General features: G+C 48.0%; 3 protein-coding genes across 6 annotated transcripts in view; 1 reads left to right on the top strand and 2 right to left on the bottom strand.

The window, feature by feature from the left end:
* ZNF697 (zinc finger protein 697) overlaps window positions 1-26,596 on the top strand; it is a 134,868-nt gene that overhangs the window by 12,610 nt on the left and 95,662 nt on the right. Inside the window, exon 3 of one of the 2 annotated variants that reach the window (XR_002831360.1) lies at window positions 15,774-15,871. The exons of the other annotated variant lie outside the window; for it this stretch is intronic. The gene's annotated coding sequence lies outside the window, so the exon portion shown is untranslated. The remainder of the gene's footprint in view (window positions 1-15,773; window positions 15,872-26,596) is intronic. 2 annotated transcript variants of the gene reach the window in all.
* HSD3B2 (hydroxy-delta-5-steroid dehydrogenase, 3 beta- and steroid delta-isomerase 2) lies at window positions 2,166-15,814 on the bottom strand. Of its 3 annotated transcripts, XM_014463251.2 has the most exons (5): window positions 15,767-15,814; window positions 15,377-15,446; window positions 7,654-7,805; window positions 5,790-5,954; window positions 2,166-3,324 (listed from the first exon to the last, which is right to left on the bottom strand). In XM_014463251.2, exons 3-5 carry the CDS (start codon window positions 7,796-7,798, stop codon window positions 2,513-2,515), a joined length of 1,122 nt encoding a protein of 373 aa, XP_014318737.1. In that variant the 5' UTR covers window positions 7,799-7,805; window positions 15,377-15,446; window positions 15,767-15,814; the 3' UTR covers window positions 2,166-2,512. The 3 variants fall into 3 exon arrangements, with proteins under 3 accessions (XP_014318737.1, XP_014318734.1, XP_014318736.1); XM_014463248.2 differs by lacking the exons at window positions 15,377-15,446; window positions 15,767-15,814 and adding an exon at window positions 9,179-10,028; XM_014463250.2 differs by lacking the exons at window positions 15,377-15,446; window positions 15,767-15,814 and adding an exon at window positions 7,987-8,075.
* The window catches only part of HAO2 (hydroxyacid oxidase 2), a 152,343-nt gene continuing 135,902 nt past the window's right edge, over window positions 10,156-26,596 (bottom strand). Inside the window, exons 7-13 of the mRNA XM_006097476.3 lie at window positions 22,676-22,814; window positions 20,989-21,140; window positions 19,735-20,018; window positions 18,345-18,554; window positions 15,767-15,925; window positions 15,377-15,446; window positions 10,156-11,836 (exon numbers count right to left, since the gene is read on the bottom strand). Of these exons, the coding sequence (XP_006097538.1) occupies window positions 11,781-11,836; window positions 15,377-15,446; window positions 15,767-15,925; window positions 18,345-18,554; window positions 19,735-20,018; window positions 20,989-21,140; window positions 22,676-22,806 (1,062 nt within the window). The 5' untranslated portion in view covers window positions 22,807-22,814 and the 3' untranslated portion in view covers window positions 10,156-11,780. The remainder of the gene's footprint in view (window positions 11,837-15,376; window positions 15,447-15,766; window positions 15,926-18,344; window positions 18,555-19,734; window positions 20,019-20,988; window positions 21,141-22,675; window positions 22,815-26,596) is intronic.

Genomic DNA, 26,596 nt, shown 5'->3' with positions numbered 1-26,596 from the left:
GGCCCCTCCGACAGGTCAGCGAAGAGTCGGCAGGCCGGGGGCCATAACTCAGGGGTGGGGGGGCATGGCTCGGGGGCCAGGACTCGGGGAGGGGGCAGGGCTGGGGGCCAGTCGGGTCCGCGGGGCGGGGCGTGGTGCTGAAGATGAGCTGGCGTGGGGCGGGGAGGGCGGGGAGTGTGCGGCTCCGGGCGCCGGTGGCGGGGAGGAGCGCTGGGCGAGTGTCGCCCCCACGGGTTCTCGTGGCTGCTGCCTGGCCGCGCAGCTTTGAGTGTGTGCGCTCAGTTGGTTTTATTTTATTTTGAACTTCTTTGACATCACCCTTTTTTATCGTTCATGAACTACTGATCACAGACAGAAAGACTGTGCCAGAAAGATTTAGTTCTGCCTTTTAGGTTAATGCCAGTATTTGAGAGTCAGGCCTGATAGAAAGCAGTAACAAGTGCTAGATAGAAGTGAAAAAAGAGAAAGACTGTAAGTCTGAAGTATGATAGTCCACATTTCCAGGGGTCGGATTTCAATGGGAATATCCCAATTTAGGGATATAGGTCTTTTATGAGCTTACAGATTTGAACTTGAAATTTGTGCTAGAATTTAAGAACTTGATAAGAAAACAGCACTTTATTTGGAAAATTAAGGATAAAATGGCTGTTTAATTTCTTCATACAAATTGGGCTTTAAACGCATAGTGCATTTGACTAGCATACTTAAATATTGTACCCTCCAAATATTTAAAAAAATATCCTTACTGATTTTAGAGAGGAAGGGAGAGGGAGAGAAACATTGATGTGAGAGAGACACATCGATTGACTGCCTCTTGCACGGGCAGGGATCGAATCTGCAACTCAGATACATGCCCTTGACCAGGAATTGAACCCGAGACCCTTCAGTGTGGGGCTGACGCTCTAACCACTTAGCAACACTAGCCAGGGCTGTATATATATAGTAATTTTTAGACTCTAAATTTTGTGCTATGGGCCATGAAACTAATACAATGTATAGTAAGTACAATGTATAGTATAGGAATGATAGGGCAGTTCAGAGTTTATTTAAGAAAAACAACTAATAATTATTGTACCTATAATGGCACACTACACTTTTTTACTAAAGCCTTAAGAATTCTTTTAAGGCACACCCTGCCATACTGTCCCATTCATGTGCAACATAGATGGAGCAATTTTCATTAATGAATAAAGTGTTAGAAATTTTTAAATTAACTAGAGGCCATTAATTCTTAATATCCAAAGCTTGTCTTGTAAAAAAGTAGAGAGAAAAAAAATAAAACCTCAACTTTATTATTTCTGAATGGGTTAAGATGAGGCGGCAAGCACAATGGGTGTGAGCAGGCTTTCCACAGGGACTTGGCCTTGGGTAGTAAGGCTTGTGTTGTGACCTATTAGGCTTCGATTATTTGACCTGTTTTCTTTGACTATTTTTCTCACCTTCCACTGAACCTTAAGTCTAGGAGGTATCCCCTTCCCTTCTTGTAAACATTGTAAAAGTCCATCTATTCTGTCGTTAGTGCTGAATGCGTGAAGTGAAGCATGGTTCTTTGTCCCCTGTCCCAGTGACCAACTCAAATAATACCTGTCAACACTAAATTGTCAATCATGTTGTGTCTGTTTCATTTTTTTGGTATTTGCATGTGATAGCTTTACACTTGCCAGTGTCTTTTATTGAGGCTGTAAGCCGGCAATAGTAAGACTTTAATTATAAAGGACCCTTGTCTTAAATTTCCCAGCAAGATAAGGGAAAAGTAACCTGCTGGCAATCTATATATCCAAGCTTTGCTCAATTCTGCCACCTCCAGTGAAGGCTAGACACTTGACAGCTAATTGATTGAGTGGCTGGGAGTGGGCCTGGACTGATGGAAAAGCAGTCAGTGTTTCTGTGGTCGGATCTTGCCAGTAGACTGTAAGTTGCTGATTTACTAAAAGACCCCTTAGGGAGGTAAGACCATATGAATTAAAAATGTTAACTGCTTTGCCCTGGCCGGGTGGCTCAGCGGGTTGGAGTGTCCTCTAGTACACCAAAAAGTTGGGGGTTTGATTCCCAGGCAGGGCACATACCCAGTTCCATGCAGTTTTTCTTACAGGAGATGGTGACACCTGGAAATAGAGGCAAAAGGAGGAAGGTATGTATTCACATAAACCACAACTCCCTTCAGGTTAGGCACGAAAACATTTATTATTCTTTCCACACGAGTTGTGTAAAGGGATAGGAATTTAAAAAAGATTTTGTAATTGGCAAAGGAAATGAAACGAATAGGCAGAAACCTAAATGAAAAGAGGCCCGAATAGTTTCAGGATCAGCAACTGGGACGTGGGGACCAGCAGCTGCAGGAAATCACTTTGTCTGTCCTCTGGAGGGTGGGTAGGGCGGAAGGCTTCGCTGGGCCAGTGACTGGTGGTAGGAAGAAGACAACGAGATGGCATCTTGTAACAGGGATGCACCAGAAGGGGAGACTGACAGCCACCCACTCACAATACCCACATGCACCCCCTCGTCACCCGCCTCAGCGAGTCTTGGTTCTCGAGGCTTCCTTGTGCCGCTCCACCAGGGAGCCAATCCACTCCATGGTTTTCTGCTTGGCTTTCTCCCAGCTGAAGAGCGGCTGGTACCCCAGATCTTGCTGAGCTTTCTTGTAGGAGAAGGTGAAGACGCTATTCAACAAGGTCACCGTGTGGCGGTTGAAGGGGGGTTGATACCTGTAAATGGGACTGAGCAGGAAGCTCACTATTTCCAGCAGGAAGCCCAGCCAGTACTTCGGCAATACAGGCAGGCTCATCCGGGAATCCAGACAGAAGCCCCATTCTTTGCTCAGAGTGTAGTTGAGGTGGTCGTAGCTCTGGTGCGGCGTGTCATCTGCGATGTAGTAGAACTGTCCTTGGATGTTTGCGGCTTTCTCAGGGTCCCGCAGGGCCCTCAGAGCCAGAATGTGGGCCCAGGCCACGTTGCCAACATACACTGGGTTGACGATGGAGAACTTGCTGTTGTGTGGCAGGATGCCATTGTTCTTCAGGGCGTGATCAATAAAGCCATAAAGGAAGGGGCTTCCTTCCCCATAGATATACATGGGCCTTAAGGCACACGTGTACAAGGTGCCGCCATTTTTAAGAGCCCACCCATTCGCGGCCAGCACAGCCTTCTCGGCAAGCTTCTTGCTGTACGGGTATGCAGCCGACCACGTGGTTTCCAGAGGCTGGTCTTCAGAGGCGTTCTGGATGACCTCCCGGTAGGAGTTGGGCCCGGCCACCTCTATGGTGCTGGTGTAAATGAAGATGGGCACACTGGCCTGGGCACAGGCCTCCAGCAGGATCTGGGTACCTGCCCACAGGAGCACGCAGTCAGTGTCAGGCAAAAGCCCAAAGGACCCATGCCCACCGACCCTGTCCACCCCCACCCCCAGGGGGGAGGGGTTATTGCAGACCAGGAGGGAATGCTCCCTTGTCTCTGGCTGAGAGCTGACATGCCAATGCCACAGAAAAGTGCAACTATAAAAAGCAAAGATGTCTAGGCTTTTGGATTTCATGGGCCTGTGTGTGTACTTCTGATTCTGGAATAGGACATAGGATTGCCACTTCATATTTTCCTGATGATGGACATGAACAAATGATCATTTTTCATCCCTACCACCTCATTAATGGAAGGCTATTTTAAATAAAAGAAATTAGGAGGCTATACTCTCAGAATATGGACAGTCCTAGTCCCTAGGCAAAAGAGAACAGTTAAAGGACTCTCATCTCAAACACACACACACACACACACACACACACACACACACAGGTTTATAGGTAATAAGCACTCTTAAATATATATTGAATTGTTTGTATTCTCTTTTTAAGGACCAATAAAAACGTAGTCACAAGGACATTTCTTTGAGAGCCACTGAGCAAATTAGTGTTTTCTGGGGAGAAGCTGGAGATCCAGGTTCTGCTCCCGATTGTGTGTCCCCTGTAAGGCCAATCCTAGTTCTGTCTGTGACTTCCCAGGTATGAAAAGTGGGCGTGATAACCCTCCTCCTCCTAAGCATTGCGGAATTCCGCACTGGCCTTGCACGTTGAGCCTGGGGGAGAATCAGGAGGGGGCGCCCTCTGGTGGTGATACCTACAACTGGAGGATCTGGCAGAATCCCTTTAGCTGGGTAGAACCTTAGCTCTGGGAAGTAATCCAGAGCGCCCTCCCTACAAGGAATCTCTGGGCCAAAGCATCATTTTTGCATTTAAAAATCCCTTTTAAGGACATTGTGAAGTTTGATTTTGGGGAGAGACATCTTCAATTAAAAATAATTTAAATCTAGAGGCAGAGAATATTTGGAGCTAATTTACCTGCTGAGGGGGAAATGACAATCATCATGAAGTATTTTCTAAACCTGGGAGTGACCTTGCTTTTAGTCAACTTAACACTTCTCGGGGATTTTAAATCTCCTGTTGTTGGGAGCTGTGAAGGGTGGGGACTGTGAGAGAGGGCTGACCGCGAGAAACTGGTTACTCTCACCCCCTCCTTGCAGTGTGGGGGTGATCAGGGGTGTGGCTTAGTGGAAACATAAAGGGGTCTTTTTTGTTATTGTGCTGTTTTTGGCTAGAAACCCAAAGCCATACGTTGCTTTAGAAGAGGAGTCTGAGTAGACTAACTTGGGAGTGCAGGGCACAGAAGACAGATGGGCTAGGGAGATGGGGTGCTGCCGTCCTAGAGAGGCTGGGCGCCAGAGACCAGATGGATGAGAATAACGGCAAGCTAATGAGGGGTTTAAGCCAAACCCTCGAGCAAATGCATCTAAAGTAGATTGGGAAGTCACACTTCTGAAAGAGCACCCAAGCCTTTAAGGTCTGAGGATCGAAAGTGTATCTTGACACCTGGTTAGAACTAGTCTTTAAGAGGAGACCTGGTAGTGGGTGAAGAAGTGGTGTTATGGATAATGGGATACCATTATTGTTAAGAAAATGTTACAGGACGTCAGTGCTCCATGATCTGTAGTTCCAGACCCCTGCACCAGCCTCATCCTGCACAGGAAGTCCCGCCCAACGAATCCGGCCCAGAGCTGAGGCCCATCGCTTCTGACTGACCTAGGGCCACCTCATCCCAGAGCCCTTAGTTCTTGGCCCTACTGTGTGACCACCGCCTTAGAGCCACACGGGAGGGCTAAAATGATGACTAAGGAAGCAGCTGGGAGGCCTGGTTCCAGCCCAGGGGAGGTGGTTTGGTATCAAGTGTTGGAGGTTGGAGTTTAGTTCCCTCTCGATGGGAGCAGCACTAGAAAGAGCTTCTGTGGCCTTTGGAGTCACACAGCTGTGGGTTTAAATCCTAGCTCTCCCTCTCTGGCTCATGGGGCCTTGGAAGCTACTTAGCCTTTCTCAGCCCTAGTTTTCTCATCTAAACACCTGAGGACACCTGGCTGGTGTGGCTTACAGGTTGAGCATTGACCCATGAACCAAGAAGTCCTGGTTTGATTCCTGGTCATGGCACATGCCCAGATGGTGTGCTGGATCCCCACTAGGGGGCATACAGGAGGCAGCCAATCATTGATTCTCTCTGATCATTGATGTTTCTCTATCTCTCCCTCCCTCCCTCCCTCCCTCCCTCTCCTTTCCTCTCTCCGAAATCAATAAAACATTAAAACAACAGCAACAACAAAAAAAACCCTGAGGACAACAGCCAACACTCTCCCGGTTGGTAGTGCTAAGCAAAAGCACAGATCTCAGGAGATCAGGGACTGGGCTGCTCCTCTCTACCTTGTCCTGTTCTCCCAGCCTCACCTGCCCACCCCACGCCACCTCCTCCCGATATAGTACCTTTCAGGTTGACATTCATGATGGTCTCTCTCGGAATGACATTGAAGACGTCAATGACAGACGCGGCGTGAATGACAGCTGAGATGCCCTGGCAGGCTCTCTTCATGAACTGTTCATCCAGAATGTCTCCTTCCAGCAAGGTCAGCTTGCTCTGGCTCTGGAGCTCTGTGTGAACACCGTCAGGTCACTGAGAGGCATCTTGGATCTGGGAGTTTCCTGATAAAGGTGGCATTTTACCCAGGTCTCCTAGGACAAGTGGTGGGGAGGGGGGAAGAGGGCGGGGCGAGGGAGGGAGGCACATTCCACAGAAGGACAAGTAATCCAAAGCACAGAGATCAGAATGTGTAGTGTTTATTGGAAATAGCAGACATCTGTCTCCACCCATCTCATTCCAAAAAAGAACTTGAGCAGTGAGGAGTCAAGCGTGCCCGGAACACTAAATTGTCAAAAGGACTTGTGGGAAGTCCATCCATTCATTGAGGAGAGTGGGGTGATTGTGGAGAGTGGCTATAAAGAGGACAGAATTCGGATTTCATTCTGTAGGGAATGAGGATCACGTATGGATTTGGACTAAGTGGAGAAACGTGAACAGAGCTGTGTAGGAAGCTCACCCTGGCCGCAGTGGCTTGTGGGGAGGGTGTAAGAGAAAGCAAAGCAGTGGAGAGATCAATCTGAGTATCTGGACCAAAGTTCAGACGGGGGCACGGGAGCCAGGGTCCCAGCAGCTGCACTGGGCAGAGAAGGGGAGGGATGCACAAGGGTGGACGTGCAGACCTCGCCGTGGCAGGTTCTGGTTCTTGTTGGAGATGGGCTGGGAGGAAGAGTCAAAGTCTCGGGTACCAGGAGGAGAGTGGAACCACTGGCGGGGAATTTAGGATGAGCCCACGCTCTTATTAGGTGCCGAATGAAAGCTCCCAGCCCTGGAGCCGAGGGCAGCAGCTGCCACAGCAGGGTCTTCTGCTCCTCTGAAGCCCACGGGAGTGACAGCGCTGTGCTACCTACCGTTTGGATAAACACCCTGCATTTATCCTGTGCTTCCTACTCTACACTCAACCCCCATAGTTTTCTGACTTCCTTTCCGGGCTGTCTCACGAGATAGGCATTCTGATACCCACTTTACAAGTGAGGGAACTGCGGCTCAGAGAGTAAGGGGCCGGTCTCAGTCACACTTACAGTGACTCAGCCTTCCCCCTGCTTTCAGCCTTGCTCACCTCCCTTGCCACCCAAGTGCAGGACTGGCCCAGTTCTGGGGCAGAGTGAGAAGTCTATTGAACAAAAATTGGCAATGGGGGCCAGAGAACAGTAAGAGAGTTCAGAGGGGAAAATTCAGGGCCGGAGAATCTCCTTCCTAGGTCACAACTGGGAACAACCATCTGCTCTCCTGAAGTGTCTGCCAAGTTTGCTCTGCCCCCAGAAGACCCCAGAGTAGGCGAAAGGCAGGAGAGAAGCGGCTAGAAGTCAGCCTGACCCACCTCTGCCCTCTCCCCTCCCTTCCTCTGCCTGTTGTTTGCTGCTGACTTCAGTAGACTGGATCAAAAGACTCAATATATCCTGGGGGGTGGGGGGGCGGGAAGGGGGGTAGAGGGGGGCAGCAGGGGAGGGGAGAAATCTTACCTACCCCATTAGCCTGCAGGGATGCAGAGAAGCCAGGAGAGGGCGCTGTGGAAACCCCGATGGTGGAGCCATGGCTCCCTGGACTTGGTGAGGCTGAATATGCCCTTGCTTATGTGGTGTGAGTTGGGTGGGAGGGAGGCCCAGAGGAAACCTTTCAGGCAAACTAGAGGTTAAGAGCACAGACTCTGAGGCGAGACTGCCTAGGTTCAAGCTTAGCTTTGCCATTTTCCCATGACCCAAGTTCACTTACTAGAAAATTCCTCTCGCAATTCCGGTCTGAAGACTTTGTCCAGCGCCCGGATCTCCTGCAGCTCTTTCTCCTCCACCAACAAGCGGACGATCCTCTGCCCCAGGAAGCCTCCTGCGCCCGTCACGAGGCAGCTCCACCCAGCCATGGCACACCTGGGAACCAAGAGGCACGCTCCAGAAACCAGAAAGCTGGGGAGCAGGTGGGATAGAGGCCCACCCCGAAGAAGGCCCCCCACAGAGGCCAGGTGGTTACAGGTGCACACACATCCGTTCTGTTCCCCCAACCCCTCCGCACCCACGACTACTTGAGAGAAAAATTTTAAAACGCTCTAACCTGTTCGATTGCTAAAAGTCAGATGAAAGAACCTGAGTTCTGAGTCTCTTCCTGGAAGGAAGACTGGAGTTTTGCCCCATCCCCTCTGGCTCGGCCTTTTTATCTTGGACTCTATCTACTACATATTCATTGCTCATTCCTGTCCCAGGATCCCTCCTACCACAAAGTGCGGAACTTCAGCTTCAGCTTCTATCTCCTTTCCCTTCGAAGCAGAGGAAGAGAAGGCCAGCTCCAAGGCCACAGCGATAAAGATGCTCGGACACCCGCAGGTGGCTCTGGCTGTGGGGGGCCCACAATCTGTGAATTTCAGCGAGACTAGGAGACGTCTCCCAGCACAGTGGGATTTTTGCCTGTGAAGTAGATACACCCGGGGAGGGGGGCACTCTAGTCCCTGTCTCCTCTCTCAGGGTGTGGCTGGAAATGTCATCTTGCAAAGTCGAGACATTTGCAATGGTAGCAGCTCCAATCACTATGTTGTGCGGGAGGTGACTTTCTTTCCCACGCAATATATCCAGATGTCAATTTTGCTTCCCCCCGTGGAGAGGTCTGGGGGAAGTTATCCAGTGATAGCCGCCCACTTCTATGGCCTGTATCAGGAGATTAGGGGTCTAGTTGTGTTCAAAAACTGTCGCATGTTTGACTAAGTGTTTATATTTTATATCCCCATAAGAATTAGTACAATATCTGACACTTAACAGGAAGTGAATGAATGAATGAATGAATGGAAGGTTACATAAACAATCCAGGACTCTGAATGTCTTAGTGTTTTTAGTCCTATAGTTTAGGTCTCAGTCTTTTGGTGAACCTGTGCTGCCGACCTGTGAACTTGACCAGTGCTTCCCGGTCCCCCTCCGCCCCCCTTTAGGTGGAACAGGGTGGCTACAGGGGGGCTGGAGTTGAGTATTTTCCACCTCCCAGATAGGCTAGGGTCTGCTGAACTAGTTTCTCTCGAGGGCGGGCCTTGCTAAGCGCAGAGAGCTCTGGCAGGCACATTTCAGAATGGTTCCTTTCCCCTCCTCCTTATGGAAGCTCTAGAGGAGTTTTCTCTGATACTCACTGAGAGAACCAGGAGGTAAACCAGGTAGAGTTCCTGGAGGTTAAACAAAAGTCTGGGGGCCTCCTGTGATTGGCCCCCCCCTGAGTTTTTAACTTCCAGACTGGTCAATTTGTCAGTTACAGCTCAGTTTCCTACCTTGGTATGACTTTCATGGAGCTTTGTTCACAGATTTCTGCTCAGGTAAGTTGTGATTCTCCGGGTCTGCCTCTCTCTCCAATGGGGGGCAGCGGTTTGCTCTGTGACCTCACTTTTCTGAGGGACTGAGCAGAGTTGTTAATTTTTCAGTTTGTCCAGCTTTTGACTTGTTAGGATCGAGTGGAGACCTCTTTAAGCTCCTCACATCCTGGATTAGGAAACAGAAGTCCTTTTTGCCATTTAATTTTCACGATGTTAGCCCGAAAGAGTTGGTATTATTGTTTGAGAGAGGAAGACAGAGATGTTTGTAGTCTTGCCAAACATCTCGAGGACAGTGACGTGGGAATCTCAGTCAGGCAGCCTGACCCTGGAGTGGCTTCAAAGCTGATTCTCTTTATCAGAACAAAGGCTTATCTTTTAGATACTAAGTGTACCATTCCATTGTTGCACACTTTCCAGTGGAGAAGTTCTCTTCGCCTTGTCCACCAGGCACCCTAACACAGGGCCTCTGAGGGGCTGAGAGGCCCTCCTGAGAACAGCCTTTTGGCTGCATCTTTATGTCTTTGCTCTTTTTCCTTGGAATCTTGGATCTTGCCATCCGAGTCCAGAAGGAAAAACGACTTCAGAAATAACACACGTGTCCATGACCAAAAAAGAGTATCGCTAACACCAAGGTAGACGTACACAGGGAGGATTTATGGTAGATTCTCTTGTAATGTAAGTGAACTCCATTATCAGCACAGCTTGCTATCATAATGATCACTCTTACCCCAAACCAAACTAGAATGACTCAGGCAAGCGCCCAGCTGGTGATTTCAGGACTGGCCATCATGCCTGCTTACAAGTCTTCATAAGTAAAGTTATTGCAGAGAAAGTTGGGGAATTTTACAAGTTCACCGGTCAGTAAGATAATCAGAGCATCGAAGGGTTAAAGTCGGTGATGCATGGGCAGACCAAATAGCCATCTCAGACGTGGATAAAGAAGATTCGAATTTATTTAAGGAGAGGGGCTGGGGGCTGGGACATCCAAAGGGAAGGGGTACACAGCACTGAGCCAAAGGGCATTGGGTCCATGATGGCAGCAAAAATATACTTAGGACAGTGAAACAAGGAAGGGCATAGAAGCAACAGAAGAGTGTAGGGTGGGCTGCTCTGGCTCACTGAGAAGTCAGAGAACAGCAGGCCTTGGAGACAGGCTCGGGGGGTTAGCAATGCCACTGCCCATTGCTCCCCTCATTGCACGTCTCGCGGGGTCACTTAAAGGGAAGAAGGGGGAAGGGAATGGCTCCTCTGGGGGAGAGTGTGCACTGGGTCCTTTGTCCTGACCATACTTCTCTCTCTCCTGCCGGTGGGAATCTTAGGGGAGGTCCCAGGGGAGGGTCTGAATAGAATATCCATTATCTTTGCTTGTATGCTCCTTTGGGGTTGTGGTCTCCACTGATGCTCGGTGCCCGGGCAGGGGGTCATTAGTGTAGCTGGCCCTGAGGCAGCCACGGTGTCACTTGTCTGGTTTTGCTGCTTTTCTGGGCCTGGAGCTGAAATATAACTGAGGCCTAGATGTTATCTTTAGGAGGAAAAGGTCAGGGGGTCTAAACTGCCCGACCAGCGATAGGAAAGATCAGGGGTCCAAACCTCATGACCAGAGATATGCTAGGGGAGGACAGGTTACCCAGGGACAAGGTTCTTGCTTCCCCAGTTTTGCCCCTTGCAAGGCATCCAGGCTTTCTGCCCTGGTGAGTCTCAGTATTTGGTCCATCGTCTTGCTCTGCTCATGTCTGTCTAACAAGCATGAAAAAAAAAAAATCTGACTTGTGAGGTTGTGAAGGGGTTAAAAGAGTGGATGTTTTTCTACCAATGATTCTCTGGTTTCAAAACGTATTTTCAAGGCTGTTCGTCATTCTTTTGCACCACAAAGGACAGTCTGGTACTGAGGTATTTTCTTATTTCTGATGTGAAGAGAATAATGAGACCAAAGTTGTGGACGTGACACAAGTGGTGTCTGAGGCAGAGTTCTGAGATCTAGAAGTGAAATTCCAGAGAATGAAGTTCTAGGAAGTGCACCACGCCCCACTGTATGTGATGCGGCATCCTAATGGGTGATGGGGGATGAGGCCCAGGACACCGAGATATTGAAAAACTTCCCCAAGGCACCCAGCTTGTCAGGAGCAGTCCTGTCTGTTAACCCCTTGTTTGCATGACTCCACAGCCTATGTTTTAAACTCTATTATTTCCCTATTATCTTTAGGCAGGAGGATGATTTTTGTTGGGGGGTGACTTTATATGTATTGCTCTTCTGTCCAGAATGCAGATGCCCATAGGTGTTTCATAGAGATGTAGAGGATATGCAAGAATTTCATCCACTAGTCAGTCATCATTGACCTGCCCTTTTCTTTCAGAGGGGGATTTCAGGCGAGAGAACAGCATATACAAAGCAGTGAGGCAGAGGAGGGCCTGACACATTTGAGGCAGATGAGGGTTTGGGGTCGGAAGTGTGGGGTGAAGTGGTTGAGCCGCTGGATGGGAGGATTGGGGCCTGGGCAGGATGGTGTCACACACGGGCTCTGGCTTGGTCTTCCTCGGCAGTCCTGTCCCAGCTCTTTCTTTACAACCTGGAGAACTGGATCAGGTCCTGATTGATCTCAGCAACCGACCGGCAGCCTAAAAGAACAAGGAGTTCAGAAGCTCCTCTCTCTCAGCGCCAGAATCCCGCCCCATCATGGTGTGGATAAGCCAATGGGAACAGGCCCCGACTTGCCTGGTGCTCACCCTGAGGCAGTATTACGCATCCAGAATGAATGATGTCATTCTGTTTGCCTCGGGAATTATTTCAGGAGCCTGTGCTTGGGTCGTCTTTTGGCAGCCACGTCAAAATGGCATGACAGAAACGTAGACATTTTAGCATTTTTTAAGCAATGCATGTATGCAGTAGATACCCTTCACCTTGATCTTGGTCCTGCTAGGCTCAGAGACTAGGACGTGTCTGTCTAGGAGGAAATGACTCAGGACAGCTTAGGAGATGGGGTATTTCATACAGCAACGGCCTTCTAAGGAGAAGTTCTGAAAAATGAAACCCCTTTTGTAGTAAAGGGTCCTCATTAGAACGCAAATTTAGGATTGTAGCTGAGATCACACGGGGGCTACAGAAAGTGACTTCGGATAAGAAGTAGAAGAGGCCTGGCCGAGGTGGCTCAATGGTTGAGTGTTGACCTATGAACCAGGAGGTCACGGTTCGATGCCCAGACAGGGCACATGCCTGGGTTGCAGACTCGATCTCCAGTGTGGGGCATGCAGGAAGCAGCCAATCAATGATTCTCTCTCATCATTGATGTTTCTATCTCTCCCTCCCTCTCCCTCCCTCTCTGTAATCAATAAAAATATATTTTAAAAAGTAGAAGAAGAGGGAGAGAGGGGCTGCGTGGCTTATGGGCTGGAGAACTGAGGGCTGAAGGAAGCAGTGAAATCTCCCTGGCGACGAGAAGGCTGCTAGAATTGAACAATAGGATGTGTGACGTTCGCCTGGAATTTCTTTCTATGCCTCTGATGTATGCACCTTCACCTCCCCAAACAGAACTTCAGCAAAATGTGTTACTCACAAAAAATATAACTCAAAAGAGGGTCTTTTCCTAAAAGTGGAAACAGAGGAAGGAGTTGAGTTGCCTGCCTGGGGTGACTGCAGCATACAGAGCCCGTACGCTGGACTGATTCAGCAGAAGCCGCTGTTCGGGCCACAGCGGCTCTCCCAGGATGGACAAAGATCTCGAGAGCCTTGGGCTTCCACAGGGCAGAGAAGAGTGGGACTTCCAAGCAGGCAGACCTACTCACGGAGCACAGAGATGCCAGGATAGACTCTGTGGTTATCTACTGCAGGAAAAATAGTATTGAAGCTGTGGACCCGAAAAAAGGGGGGTATGGAAAGTAACCTCATGGGGTGATCTGATCATAGATTCCCAGCTGGGCAGATCATGGTGGGTAGTCATACCTGAGGCATATCACTTCTTTAGTAAAAGGTAAGCAAGCCCTGGCCATGCTTTCTGTGCCTCCAGGTTCAGGTACCTTTGCAAGGTCTCGATGCCTCTTCTCAGAAGCCAGCACCCTCGGGAGAGCAGGTCGTGTTAACTGCCCTTGTAACCCAACCCCCACGGCGCTATCTCCCATCTTCATGTGATCGTCCCTCCTTAATTGCAAATGCGTAAAGGAAGTTGGAAACTGTCCTTTCTTGAAAGCATTTATCTCTGTTGAAAATTTATCTCTCTTGAAACATTTGCCCCCCTTGCGTCCAGGCGTACGTGCCCTCTGTTTGGCTCGAATAAATCTTTATAAAAATTCTCTACAGCTTCGGATGCTCTTACATCGATGAGGGATGAGAACTTAGTGAGGTCTGTGCAGCCTTCGGATGATGGGATTTCTATGTGGACATTTTTGTTTTTCAAGACAAATCATCATTTTAACCTTTTTGTAAATACAAAAATTTCAGAAATTGGTCTCCCAGTTGGAAAAACAATGCTTTTCAACTTACTTTGTTTTCAGCAATAGTGTTCATAGGGCTCGCCTCCCAGGTCTGTGATGTCACAGAGATATCAGGGGGAAATACCACACGTTTCCAGGGGAATTAGGTGATCATCGATCGGCTGCCTCCTGGGCACCCATTTTGTGTAGGCGTCTTACCTGCCTTGTGCAGGGGAGGAACAGGGAGTGACACAATCTCTGGGTTGCACACTATGATTCTGTATTTTGCTGAGTTCCATCAAATGCACAGGACCCCAACCTGAGATCCCCTCTCTCCAGGGAGGAGTCTGGGGGGTCTTACCTGGAGCAGCGTCTCTTGAACAGAGATCCCCAGGGATGCCCTGTTGTCTGGGTTTCCTCTTCTTTCCCTTCCTCTTGAACCCTCTTCTCTGTCCCTTGTTGGGTTGTGATTACTACTGTTTCTATACATTTAAAACAATACATTCTCATTGTAGAACAATTAGAAGGGAGAGGAGTGCAGAGTCAGGCACAAAAGTGCCCATAATCCTGTTTTTCCTTTCCTTTTTCCTTGCCCCTTACAAAGGTGTTCAAAAGGTCTTCCGTCCTTTCTCAGTAATAGTTTCCGGCTGCATTAACGCTGCCATTAACACGGGAGTGGTGAGTAGGTGTTAACTCTTGGTGGAATGATGAAGCTTTGTTGTTGAGTTTCTATCAGGCTTTTGTGAAAAGAAGTTTGGACATCAATTTCCAAGAAGCGGGGGATTTGTGGGAGAAGGACAGTCGTCTCAGCCTCCTGGAATCCACAGACACCGCAGGTCTTCCCACCCCTCCCCTGCGGCTCCCAATATGCTCTCAGTTCACACGTGTGCCCTCCCCTCCCTCATGGGAGGAACTCAGTGACGTTGGGTCATTTGGAATTCAGTCACTTAGAATTCGAAAAACACAAACTAAAAACCCCAAACCAAATGCCCTTGAAGAGGAAAGTCACCACCATTAGTTGGGAACCACTGTTTTGCGGGATCACTGGGACTCCAGGCTTTGCTGAAAACGTAGAAGTTTTTATGAGCGCCACTTCACGATAATTTCATTTTTGACCGAAACCCATGTAATTTTGAGACACGTTTGTCTTGCTGTCTGTGGTTACGGGGGACAATGCTTCTCCTTCTCGCCCTGTTTTTATCTCTCTCCTGGGTCCCTCTGTACTTCCTCTTTGACATAGTTTCTCGACTATTCACAGTCCATGAGTATTGTTTTACAGTGACACCCAGAGCCACATCCAGAGAGCCTGATAGGATCCGAACAGTCCAGAGTAACCTGCAGGCCTCGCTCCCATAATGTGACACCACGCTTACCTCTGTACACCTTAGTAATGGGACAGCAGGGCTCTCGGTGGGTGAGGACCAGGAAATATGAGCCATAGCTTTTGTGTTTCCTGCAGTTTGTCTTACAGAGGTAACTGAGAACGTGCTAAAGCTTTGAGGGTGCTCACTGATGCATTGCTTAAAATAGCAGAAGCTTAGAAGCAATCCAGATGTTCAACAATAGCAGGTTTGTTATATAAACTGTTCTTTCATGGTTAAGATGTATCAAAGACGAATCTTTGTCAGGGACATTTCTTTCTTGCTGTCTCTTCTGGCATCCCTAGGCTGGGGAGAGGTGCTAGAAGGGGGGCTGCCTTCCTGCTCCTTAGACCTCCGCTTTCAAATCAGGAAAAGAGTTGGACACACTCACCTGTAAGGGCCATGGATGTGTGGAACTCATCCTTTAAAATGTTCAAAACTTCCCCAACACCATGTTCACCCTGAGAGAGAGAGAGAGATGAAGGAACATTGTGACCATGAGCTGAATATAAATTCTAGGTGTGCTCAGAGACATAGAGACGTGGTGAGGAGCATGGGGGTATCTGTGAAACAAAGAAACACCAAGAGGAAAAGGGGTGAGAGCTCTTGAAAATGTGCAGTGCGCTGCAGAGGAAGCCTGGAGGTGCGGGCTGGGCGTATCCCTCCTTCAGGAATCTGCAGCACCTGGAAAAATGGTTAAGCTTGGGGGGCTAGACCACAGAAACTCATGCAAAGGAATGAGAAACGTGGTATCTCCAGGTTGGTTTCCCTTTGGTCTCACCTTGCAGGCAAGACCCCACAGGACTGGTCTCCCCAGGAAGACGCACTTCGCCCCCAGGGCCAGAGCCTTGAGCACGTCGTTGCCCGTCCGGACCCCACCGTCCAGGTACACCTCCAGTTTCCCTTTCACGGCAGCCACCACTTCCGGCAGGGCGTCCACCTGGAGCAGAGCACATGCGGCCTGAGGTTGACTCAGAGCATGGAGACAGCGGGCCCTCAGCATGGGCGAGGACCAGGAGTCTAAACCTCTAGCTTTTGTGTTTCCTGCAGTTTATCTTACAGAAGTTATTGAGAATGTGCTAAAGATTTAAGGATGGTCACTCAGGCATTGTTTAAAGTTGCAGACGCTAGAAGCAATAGAGATGTTCAACAATAGCGAGTTTGTTATATAAATCATCCTTTCGTGGTTAAGAAGCATAAATTGCCAGTTATAAAAGTAGTCACAGGAATGTAGGGTACAGCCTAGGGAATATAGTCAATAATATTGTAATAACTATGTATAGTGCCAGGTGGGCACTGGGCCTATTAGGCAATCACTTCATAAGGTACATAAATGTCTTATCATTATGCTGTACACCTGAAACTAATGTAATATTGTATGTCAAATGCAATTGAAAAGTAACTTTTAGAAAATCATAAACTGTCCATTCATACTATTAAAAATAAGAGGAGCCCTAACCGGTTTGGCTCAGTGGATAGAGCATCGGCCTGCGGACTCAAGGGTCCCAGGTTCGATTCCAGTCAAGGGCATGTACCTTGGTTGTAGGCACATACCCAGTAGGGAGTGTGCAGGAGGCAGCTGATCGATGTTTCTCTTTCATCGATGTTTCTAACTCTCTATCCCTCTCCCTTCCTCTGTAAAAAAATCAATAAAATATATTAAAAAAAAATAAGAGGAGCATATATATTGAAATAATATGATGCCCTTAATATATTTGTGTGAAAAGAAGAAAATTAAAAATATTATGTACCATTTTCAAACCTAAAATGTTATATGCACATTACACAGTTGATAAAAATAATTCCCAAAATATTGACATTAATGATAGTGATAAAAATAGGGGTACTTTTTATCTTTTTTTGCTTTTGTATATTTTATAGTTTCTCTGCACTGCACATGTTCTACATATATATATATATAGTAAAAAGGCCAAAAATAGAGGGGAAAAAAATCCACTTTCTTTCTTAAAATGAGTCAAGCAGCAATAGAAGAATCTGGAAAATAAGCTTCATGAAAATATGTATCTTGAAAATATATATCTTCATGAAGATAAAGCAACAATTAATTCCAATTTAGATGTTCTTTCTCTACCTCTCTCCTCTTCATTTTCTTTCCCCAAACTCCGTATCTAATGCACATAAATTCACTTTAGGGGAAAAATTACAGAGTGTCCTAAATTTTTTGCAAAGGATTCATGGGGCATTTTAAAGTTGTATTGTGAAAGACAGTTATTTATCAGCATAAGTGACATACTGTTCCTTGCTGGGTTGAGTCATTTGAGAAAATGTGAGGTTGCAATCCATGTAGACAGGCAACCTTCCAGCTGAGTGCTCCTTCCAGGAGGCAGGGACCTCAGTGCTTCGGAAACACCTCTAACAGCAAACCCACCACAATGACTTACTAACTGTGTGAACTGGAGACGTTACTTAACACTAATAACTCCAGCAACCCATTCTGCAACATGGGGATAGTAATACCCACCTTGCAGAACTATTGTGAGATTGAGGGATAATAAATGTAAAGTGTGTAAAAACAGCCTGGTACATATGAGGCTATTTAAAGTCCTTAGCCTGGCTGGTATGGGTCAGTGGTTGAGTGTCGACTTATGACCCAGAAGGTCACGGTTCGATTCCCGGTCAGGGCACATGCCTGGGTTGGGGGCTCAATCCCCAGTATGGGGCGTGCAGGAGGCAGCCGATCCATGATTCTCTCTCATCATTGATGTTTCTATCTCTCTCCCCTTCTCTGTTCCTCTCTGAAGTCAATAAAAATATATTTTAAAAATAGGGTATTAAAAAATCTTTAAAATGTACACACATATACCAACATATGTGGTAAGAGAGAGGGGACAGTGCACACCAAACTGCACAGAGTACATTGCTCTAGACCAGTGGTCGGCAAACTCATTAGTCAACAGAGCCAAATATCAACAGTACAACGATTGAAATTTCTTTTGAGAGCCAAATTTTTTAAACTTAAACTATATAGGTAGGTACATTGTTATTAACTTAATTAGGGTACTCCTAAGCTGGCCTTTGCTAAAAACGTCCTCAATCTGATTGAGGTATGTTCACTGAGGTCGACCCCTTCCAACTCTCCCAACCACACTCGTCTTGTATACTTGTTTCGTCTATCGCCTTTCCAAAAACCGACTTCTGCACATGGGCCACGAAGTTTCAATCGCACTGTACGTGCGCACCCGCACGTAGTATTTTGTGGAAGAGCCACACTCAAGGGGCCAAAGAACCGCATGTGGCTCGCGAGCTGTGGTTTGCTGACCACTGCTCTAGACACACACACACACACACACACACACACACACACACACACACTCTCCCTCTGAGGTCCTCCTACTTACAGAAGCAGGAACGTCATCAAGTTGCCTCCCTCCGTGGTTGGAAACAATGATGCCCTGCACATTGTGCTTCACAGCTAACTCTGCATCCTCTTTTGTCAAGATCCCTTTAAGGATGATGGGCAGTTGAGTTATGGTCCGAAACCAGGAGAGATCTTCCCAGCAGAAGGATGAGTCGATGGGAGACATCTGCAGATATGGCATTGAATTTCTCTGTGGGGAATAAAAGGGAAACCTTAGTCCTGAACTCCTTCAAGACTGCTTGATCCATTCCAAAAATGAGGCACATTCAGAAAGCTAGTGAATGATAAGTGAAAAGAAGCAGTTATGAGCTTGAAAAGAGGAGCTATAAAAACCAATCCCATTTCTAGCTCCTTTCCTTTACAAAAATAATTTTATACTTCAATTGCTTATTCATTAACCATTCATTGTTTCCCTGTTCCTTTATGCCAGGATCTGGGGACACAAGACAGCTGAGACACAGTCCCCATGTTAAAAGAACTCAGAGTTTAGTGAGATGGATAAGCAAAAGCATTTATAGGCCAATGTAACATATTCTGGTTGAGAGATGCACAGGACAATGACAAAGAAGCAATACTTCAATAATCCTAAATCCGATAGTATGTAATATTGACCCGACTCACCATGGGTACTACCAAATATCCATAAATTCCTGGACTCTGAGATAAGGGTTCCTGAAAGCCTCAAGGCCAAGTGTGTATGACTTAATGAGTAGGACTGTCGAGTGTATCCTGGCTGGATATTGCTGGTACCCATTAACTGAAAAGCCTAGGGTCCCTATCTTCACTGTAGCCAAGGAATTCCAACTTGACCATGACTTTCTCTCTCTGGGGTATCCCACCCCATCCGTCGGGATTTTAATGGGTGAAGTGCCCTTTGCCGTCATCGAGTTCAGAGATTCCAAATACCTGGTGCTCCCTGGATGAGTTCCAGGTGTGCAGAGATGTTGACCCCTCATTTCTCAGGGCAGCAGGGTGGGGCCTGGGCTGGTTACACCCCAAGGGCTGGTCACCTTCGCTATGAGCACCCCGTCAGAGGGTCAGTTTATCAAAGTGTGCCTCCCAAAATGACTGTTTTCTAAGTGTGCCATGAAGTAGAAAATGTTGGAAGACCCATGCAAAATCCTATTTATAGCTTTCTTAGCACTCGGCCCTGGCAGAACACTTGTGGTGACAGCTCCAGGAGGAGAACATTTTATCTTACACTCTGTTTGTCTGGAAGCTCTGGGAAGCTCTGACTGAACTGCTGCATCACTAGTGTCTGGCACAGGGCAGGCACTCAATGAATCCTTGTGGAAAGAAGGAAGGGAGGAACCACAGAAGGGACGTTGCCTTCTGTACTGCCTGCCCATTGGGCCTGGTATCTTTCCTACCTCCTGAGGTGACCGAAGATCCTTTAGCAGTAAATTTGTCTTCAAGTTCAGTTGGTTGCGAATGTCATGTCGCCTGTTGCCAAGTTTGGGCACATCCACGGTGATCACCAGGGCTCTGAACCCCAAGGATTCTACCCTCTGGACCAGCTGTTTGTTTAGCTGCCGATCTGGCTGCACGTAGAGCTGGAACCACCGGAAGCCTCTGGGGGCCGCGGCAACGATGTCTTCCAGGGTACGGCTGGCATATGTGCTGGTGATGTAGCAGAGGCCGGCTGCTTGGGCAGCTGCAGAGCAAATGACACAACTCAGGTCGGAGGCCAGGGCATTCCAGGCTGGGCGAGAAGCCCTAGGACCTGCACTGCTTCTGGCCAACTTGCCCTGTGAGTGAAGGGAAGTCCCGGCTTCCTTCTGCTGCCCTGTGGGGCAGGGATAGAAGTCGGTTTTTGTTGTTTTGTTTAAAAAAATTTTTTTTTAATTATTGATTTCAGAGACAGGAAGGGAGAGGGAGAGAAGGATAGGAACATCAATGATGCCCAGCTGGTGTTACTCAGTGGTTGTGTCCACCTGTGAACCAAGAGGCCACAATTCGATTCATTGATGTTTCTTTTTTTTAATATATTCATATTGATTTCAGAGAGGTAGGGAGAGGGAGAGAGAGAAAGAAACATCAATGATGAAAGAGACTCATTGATCGGCTGCCTCCTGCATGCCCCACACTGGGGATCAAGCCCGCAACCTGGGCATGTGCCTGTCCAGGAATCGAACCGTGACCTCCTGGTTCATAGGTTGATGCTCAACCACTGAGCCATGCTGGCTGGGCGAAAATGGGCATTTTTTCAATCTTCGGGGAAGTGTTATGCAAACATAGTGTTAAGCATTCCTCTTCCCACCCTCCTTAATTCCAACCACTTGCTGTCCCTAAGCCCTTTCTCTAGAGCAGTGATGGCAAACCTTTTGAGCTCGGCATGTCAGCATTTTGAAAAACCCTAACTTAACTCTGGTGCCGTGTCACATATAGAAATTTTTTGATATTTGCAACCATAGTAAAACAAAGACTTTTATTTTTGATATTTATTTTATATATTTAAATGCCATTTAACAAAGAAAAATCAACCAAAAAAATGAGTTCGTGTGTCACCTCTGACACGCGTGTCATAGGTTCGCCATCACTGCTCTAGAGAAACCCTGGGGCCGCCTGCCCTGCTTGAAGGAGGCCTCCTGCACACTGCAGGCCGCGGGTGGCCTGCTTCACACCTCTGGCTGTGCTGGTCTCTCCATCGGGCCAGGCCAGGCAGTGGAAACCCGTGGGCGCGATGCAAATGGGGGCACTGATCTCCTCCCCTTGGATTGTGGTCCGGGTGTCCACCTGCGACACATCTCTCAGGTACCGGGGCCGGAGGCGGATTCTGTGCTAGACAACAAAGAGGTTTCCTGTTGGTGGGATTATCTCCAACACCAAGGTGCTGCCTGCTGCTGAGGCCTCCAGATTCCTGGTGCAGTTGGAGACCAGACTAGGTCCCCGGAAACCTCTGGTGGGGGACCATTAGCTAAATACGCAGCACAGCAGACTGGAGGCTCCTCTCCTTAAGGAAGCTTCTCCCAACACTGGTTCCACACGAACCCATCTTCTGTGGACCCCACAACCCATCCTCGCTCCCTCCATGGTCTGTTTCTGAGCTTGCTGCCCTGACCGCTCTCAGCATGTGGATGCTTGGGCTGATTCATCAGAGTAAGGACTAGAGAGGGAAGGCATAAACAGCAGAGAGCTCCTGGCCCTTCCCTCTCAGGTTCAAGTCTCTACGTAAGAAGAGGTCACTGAAAGCGGTCAAAGCCCAGGGGAAGGTCATGGCATTCTTTTAGCTAGAGGCTAATCCGTTTGGAGATATGACTTAAAGACTGCTGTAGAAGGTAGGGAAATTTACCCATGACAAATATGTAAAACATTTTTAAGCAAACAGATACTTAGCTTCAGGGCCCCAAATGCTTGTCTTTCACAAAATATTATTGCTCCTGCACACAACTTTAGAAAGGTTTTCCTGGCAATACTGACTGTGCAAACTGGGGCAGATAGGCTCATTACTTCATCCCTGAAATGGAGGAATACTCCACATTTCCTAGTAGTTTTGTGGAGACAAAATGAAATAAAGAGTCAGCAGGAGCTAAACAATCACGAAGACACAGAAGGTGGTGCTGGCCTTGTGTCCCGGGTCTCAGTTTGTTCCTGAGCTTTCTCTCACGGGGCCAGCAGCCTTTCTGCAAAGGGCCAGTCAACATTTTAGACTCTGTGTCTTTGTTACAATGACTTAGCTCTGCTGTTGTAACGTCAAGGCAGCCACAGACAATATGTAAATGGCTGTGCATAGTTGTGTTCTGATAAAACTTTACTTATAGATACTGAAATTTAAATTTTATGTAATTTTTGCCTGTTCCAAATTCTTCTTTTGATTCTTTTCAATCGTGTTATGAGATAACCTTCTTTGGCTTGTTCACCATCCAAAAAATGGCGGTGGGCCAGACCTGGCCTGTGGGCTGCTGTGTGCTGGTCTGTGCTCCGCCCCCTGTTGCTCTAGTCCAACCCTCTGCCTTGAATCAATCTTCCTTCATCACCAGATTTCTGTGTCTCCATATTTCCTCCCACTCGGAGTCCTCTCTCCTTTTATACTTTCTCTCCTGTAAGCATCGTCTGCTCCCTGCCCAGGTGACTGGTGACCTTTGCAGGGAGTGACTAATTTGTGCTAGTTCTGCAGAGGCACTAAGATAAGTTTTCTCTCCAACCTTCCTCTCCCCAGTCATCTGCCCCCCAAAAACCCCAACCCAAAAGAACACAAAAGCCATTATATATCTGCTCTGTTCGTTGCAGGCAGAAACCAGGCCTGCTCCCTTCCCAGGCCTGTGAACCAGGTCCCGAGTTCAACAGCAGAAAGGATACAGGAGACCAGACTTTTTAAATGCTGCGATGTTGTCGTCCCGGGTGAAGCCTTCACCAGCTCCTCCTTCGATATAATCCCAAGTTGACTTGGACAGACGCTCCCGCGCGTGGGCCTCAAAGTCTGTCAGACACACCACGGACATTTCTGCACCTTCAAAGGAGAAACCAAAACCAAACAACCAAACCCAGTAAGAATAATTCAGAGGGAGAGGAGAAGGTAAAGGGGGCTACAGCACGAAGCTGTTTGGATTCATGATTGACCCTCTGTTTTTATTTTTATTTTAGAGAGAGGGAGAGGGAGAGAGAGAGAGGAAGAGAGAGAGGGGGAGAGAGAAACATTGATCGGCTGCTTCCCCCACTTTCTCGACCTGGGGATCAAACTTGCAACCTGCCTATGTGCTCTGATGGGGAATCGAACCTGTCACCTTCTGGTGTATGGGATGATGCTCCAATAAACTGAGCCACCCGGCCAGGCCAGCCCTCTGTGTTCTTTACCTGGGCAGAGGTAAATGTGCTGTCAAAGGTGCAACCAGCCAGCACGCAGCCATGCTCACTGCACTCCTGCCTCTCCACCCCATCCCCACTCCTGATGCTTGGTCTTCTCAATTTCCCTCTTGTCTGTCCCCTCATCACTAAGTCCACTGCCTTAGAGTTGAGGCCCTGCCACATCTTATAAGATTATTTCAAAACATTTCTTATCTTCGCCTTGGCCTCCAGATTCACTCTACATCTTGTCTCCCTCCAGCGCTCAGGACTTCTCTAAAATGCAAGTCTGATCACACTCTTGTCTTTCAGGTGCCTACATCGTAGCATTCCTGGCTTCCCAGGACCTGGCCCTGTCTCACCAGCTTCGGTGTTTGGTGGCTTTCCCTGGTTGATTGAGTCGCTCTGAGCATTTCCTAAAGGTGTTGGAGGGCCATTTCATACCTCTGTGCCTTTCTGGGAGGAGACCCATCAGGGTGGGAAAATTGGGGGTGAACTGATACTAACATCTGAGGGTTTCCAGAACTGGTGTCTGACTTGGGTGGACTTGTGGTTGATATCAGGGAGGAAGATGATGTTTCCCAATTCCTTGGCTGGGTCATTGAACACGTTAATCTTGAGGCCAAGAAGACAACATATTACCTCCACTTGTTCCCATCCCCACTCTGAACCCTGTAAACCTGGAGCCTGGTCCTTCTGAAAGATGAGAGGGCAGGGTTTGGGGTGAATCCCTCCGGGAGGGGCGAGGGCAGTGGGGACAGAACCTCGGAGATGCTGAGGCTCAGGTTTCAGTGAGTCAGCATGTAGAGCTCCTGCATGAGAGGGTTGCACTGGGAGGGTGATAACCTGTAGTCATAGCTCTGGGCATCTCCCAGCAGGTGTCAGCGGCATTAAAACATGAGTAGAAACAGGATGACTTGGACATCTTTAAAGGATGGGGATGAGCCCCAGGAACTAGGGCTTCAAACAACCAAACAGGCAACTCCTGTAATGGACGAGGGGCCAAGCAGGCCAGAGGAAGTGTGGGGTGCTGGGGGTCTTGGTGGGGGTAGGGATGGGGCAGAACTGGCCCAAGGGCATCTGCCTGTGTCAGAATCTAGTCAAGTCAAAGAGAGAAGTAGCCCCACACACCTACCTCAGGGGCCAGGCAGAAAGACCTTAAGTGGCAGACAGAAAACAGAGCCCTGGGATGGGCAGTGGGTTGCGGATGGAGGTGAGGGGGAGGAGCTTGGAGCACAGCCACAGGGCTTTTTATAGGCAACAAACCTTGTCCAGGGTGGGCAGGGAGCTATTGAGGCACTGAGTTGAGTTTGACAAAGTTCAACAACCACATCTAACTTCTCTCCTTCCCGCCCAACCCTCAAGGGCTCGGTAACTTTAGTTGAATGAATGAGTCATTGAGCTGATCCCACCACACTGCAAACGCTTATTTCCTACTCTGTGCAGAAAAGCGTTAACCCAGCAGCCTGAGAATGCTACCCTGAGAAAGGCCTGCTAGCAATGGAGGCTGGGAACTTGGATTTCAGGAGGGTTCCTACGATTCCCTGATAAGACAGGCTCGCTGTGTCTCAACTGTTTGTGCAAATGATGTGGTTTTTGCTGAACATTTGCTTCCCCTCGGAGAGTCCGCAGTGGTTCTCAACCTTCCTAATGCTGCGACCCTTTAATACAGTTCCTCATGTTGTGGTGACCCCCAACCGTAAGATTATTTTCGTTGCTACTTCATAACTGTAATTTTGCTACTGTTATGGATCGTAATGTAAATATCTGATATGCAGGATGTATTTTCATTGTTCGCGACCCACTGGTTGAGAACCGCTGGTCTAGAGAGAGAATGTCTATAGGGCCAGCCCCAGCACTGAAAACACCCTGGGCTCTGGGCTCTGAAATGACTGGCAGACAACACTTCACAGGAGTGGCCACCACTTCTTGCTGCATAATTCCCCTGGGAGAGCACTCCTGGGAGCTTATACCTGGCTTCCTCCAGATTCTGCCCCAGAAACCTTTTCTCTGCTCATTTCGCTGAGCACTCTTTCACTGTAATAAATCACAGCCTCACTTACATGCTGTCTTCCCAGTGAATCACTGAACCTGGGACCCTCAACACACGTTGCATCCCCAGGCATTAGGACAGTACGCCACACTGAGTGGCTGTCCATCAATGTTCATTGCTTGAGTTGGACATTTCCCTGCCTGTCATCTCTCTCTGCCTTGTCGGATGAGAATTCTCTACCAGGTTTCAATTGTGGATGAAAGAAGAGTTTCCATGGAAAGTAATCTCAGGGTGATTTGATCATAAATTCCTGACTGGGCAGGTCATGGTGGGTAGTCACACCCCAGGCATATCACTTCCTTAGTAAAAGGCTTATCTTTGACAATAGGGTGGTGAAGCCCTGGGTCAGGGGTGGGCTAGAAGGGGTCAATGGGGAAAAATAGAGGACATATGTAATACTTTCAACAATAAAGACTTAATTAAAAAAATGCTTATCTTTTCTTTAAGCTAGCCCTGTCCATTGTTTCTGTGCATCTGGGTTAACACACCATTGAGCCCTGACCGGTTTGGCTCAGTGGATAGAGCATCGGCCTGCAGACTGAAAGGTCCCAGGTTCGATTCTGGCCAAGGGCATGTACCTTGCTTGCGGGCACATCCCCAGTAGGAGGTGTGCAAGAGGCAGCTGATCGATGTTTCTCTCTCATCGATGTTTCTAACTCTCTATCCCTCTCTCTTCCTCTCTGTAAAAAAATCAATAAAATATTTAAAAAAAAAACCACACCATTGAAATGCCCCTTTTCAACCGCCCCCCCCCCCCACACACACACTTTTAATGCATGACCTACCTTTCAGGTCATGTCTTCTAAGAGGTAACCACCCCCAAAAGAGCAAATAAGCTTCACTATCCTATTATCCAATCCTCGCCTTGCTTTCTCCCACCTCCATGTAATCTTCCCTACCTTAATTTCAAATGCATAAAACTGCAAAACTGCTGTCCTCCGGAGCATCTGAAATCTTGCTCCCTGGCACATGTAGTCAGCTTGGTTCAGAGAAACTCCTATAAAAATTCTCTGCAGGTCTGGGCATTTCTCAACTTCCACTGTCTCAACAAATCCCCTCATTACCCGCACACAGAAATGCTCTTCTGCAGATTTCTAGCATAGAGACTCAGTGACGCTTGTGTCTGGTCCAAGGAAAATGGCTCAGCCTCACTCAGAATTACTTGCTTGGAGTAGTGTGAATTATATCATCTGAAAGCTGCTTAGAAATAAATAACCCAGCATCTGTATATATACCAAACACCATTTTTACCACACTTCTATCTACTAGTTCCTTCTCTCTACTTCTCTGTGACGTAGACAGGAAGGTCTCCCTCTCTCCTCTCTCTCTCTGCATTTGAAGAGAATGAGACAGTTAATGATTACAAAGGAAGGCCCAGAATCCTGGCTTCTGTTAGC

This window comes from Myotis lucifugus, unplaced genomic scaffold (genome assembly GCF_000147115.1).
Source record: "Myotis lucifugus unplaced genomic scaffold, Myoluc2.0 scaffold_203, whole genome shotgun sequence".
In the NCBI taxonomy this organism is placed as follows: Eukaryota; Metazoa; Chordata; class Mammalia; order Chiroptera; family Vespertilionidae; genus Myotis; species Myotis lucifugus.
Note: the sequence above shows the minus strand (reverse complement) of the source record. Positions and strands in the feature narration are given on the sequence as shown.